Source organism: Nestor notabilis, unplaced genomic scaffold (assembly GCF_000696875.1).
Source record: "Nestor notabilis isolate BGI_N333 unplaced genomic scaffold, ASM69687v1 scaffold31589, whole genome shotgun sequence".
NCBI lineage: Eukaryota > Metazoa > Chordata > Aves > Psittaciformes > Psittacidae > Nestor > Nestor notabilis.
In genome coordinates this window covers 24,271-25,806 of record NW_009943739.1, presented here as the reverse complement: position 1 = coordinate 25,806, position 1,536 = coordinate 24,271, and the positions used below count along the sequence as shown (strand labels likewise).

General features: G+C 48.2%; 1 protein-coding gene across 1 annotated transcript in view; it reads left to right on the top strand.

The window, feature by feature from the left end:
* Positions 1 to 356: 356 nt before the first annotated feature.
* KIAA1462 (KIAA1462 ortholog) overlaps positions 357 to 1,536 on the top strand; it is a 15,533-nt gene continuing 14,353 nt past the window's right edge. The window contains exon 1 of the mRNA XM_010022075.1: positions 357 to 655. Coding sequence (XP_010020377.1) covers positions 357 to 655 — 299 coding nt within the window. The remainder of the gene's footprint in view (positions 656 to 1,536) is intronic.

The window sequence follows — 1,536 nt, the reverse complement described above, 5'->3', positions numbered from 1 at the left end:
AGTTTTTATGAGATCACTTAGTGACATCTGAAAGCTGCAATCACCGGTTAATAGACTTGAGTCAGCAGCTGTGCAGCATCTGCTGCTGCACCGAGTGCATGGAGGTGTATTGCCTAGGGAAGGTCAGCACATGATTCATCAGAATCTGCATGCACTTCGCTTTGTCTACTTTATTATAAGGGTGGAAGACTGAGGCCAGAGGATGAGACTTTTAGCTTCAGCAGCCTACCAGCTGATCAAAGATATCTTTCCTTGTTTAAAGTAGCCTTCTGTTTGTTTATGGTTTTGTTTTCCAGTGATGGATCCTTCTGGAAAGAGCTTTTTGATGGCACAGCTGTGAGTGAAACCAGCACAACATGTTCAGTGTCGAGGACCTCCTGATTTCTCATGGATACAAATTGTCAAAAAATCCCCCTGTTTCATGTGAGAACAGGTGTGATGGATACCGGCAGGAAACCGCGGGGAACAGGTCTGCTCAGAGAACACTGAATGGGTTTGAGGCAGAATCGAGAGCTGGGGCTTACAGGAAGAAACCTCTGGTGAAAAGCAGCTCAAGCGGCACTGAAAGCAGCCATGGGAGCCATGGGAGGCAAGCAGGTCCTGGTTACCACCATGACCTTCAGGGTTTGTCCACTTTTCATACTTCAGAAGGGGGGTAAGTTTCAGCATCATGCCATGGCTTTGCTTTCTCTTCCTTTTGGTCCTGACAGTTAACTAAGCATGACCCTAACCTTTGACACCACCTTCCTGAACTCCTTTTCTGCTCCCATACTAGTGACCATTTCCACGCAGTGCAAGTCCACACGAAGCAGTGGCACATCCATTCACCTTCTGCTTAGAGCTAGGCCTTTGAGAATATTGGGGTGATGGGAAGTGGAATATTTCATTTACTAATGTGGTCTGCATTAGAAAGGTCTTTCTGATGGGTTTAGAAACGCTCAGTCTAAGTACAGTGGAAAAAAAAAGGGGGGGGCAGGAGCTCTTCCTTCAGTTTTAAAAAACTGAAGCTGCTTCTTCTGCCATATACACACCCTGATTTTTGCTGTGGATTCAGCCACGTGCTGAACACATTAGGGTGTTCCTAAATGCACCAAGGACTTTCTTGGGTTTTTTTAAGGCTGCTGTTGCAGAGTAAACATGAGAAGGTGCCTGTGCATTTCTTTTTAAAACCACTCCAAGCCAGTGGAGGCTCTTGTCGTCACTCCATAAAACGTGCTTGTACAACTGTGGCTTGCTCAACACGGAGTACGTGCGCGCTGGGGCTGGGGCAGGCTGGGCAGGAAGAGCCGTGTGTACACACCGCCGCTTGGCCATTGTTCTGCAGCTATTTGAGTGCTGCAGATGAACAAAGGAAAGGGGCTAGAGCAGGACTGGAAGCCAGCCCAAGTGTGACGATAGTTTATGAGGAGAAGCCCCTTCCTCCTGCCTAGTGGGCTTGAAACTGAAAGCAGCGCGAAACACTGTCACCTTGGGAGGTTGTCCTCTTACAAAGACCTTCATGTGGCAAAGGCATGTGGGCCCTGACTGCTGGGCTTG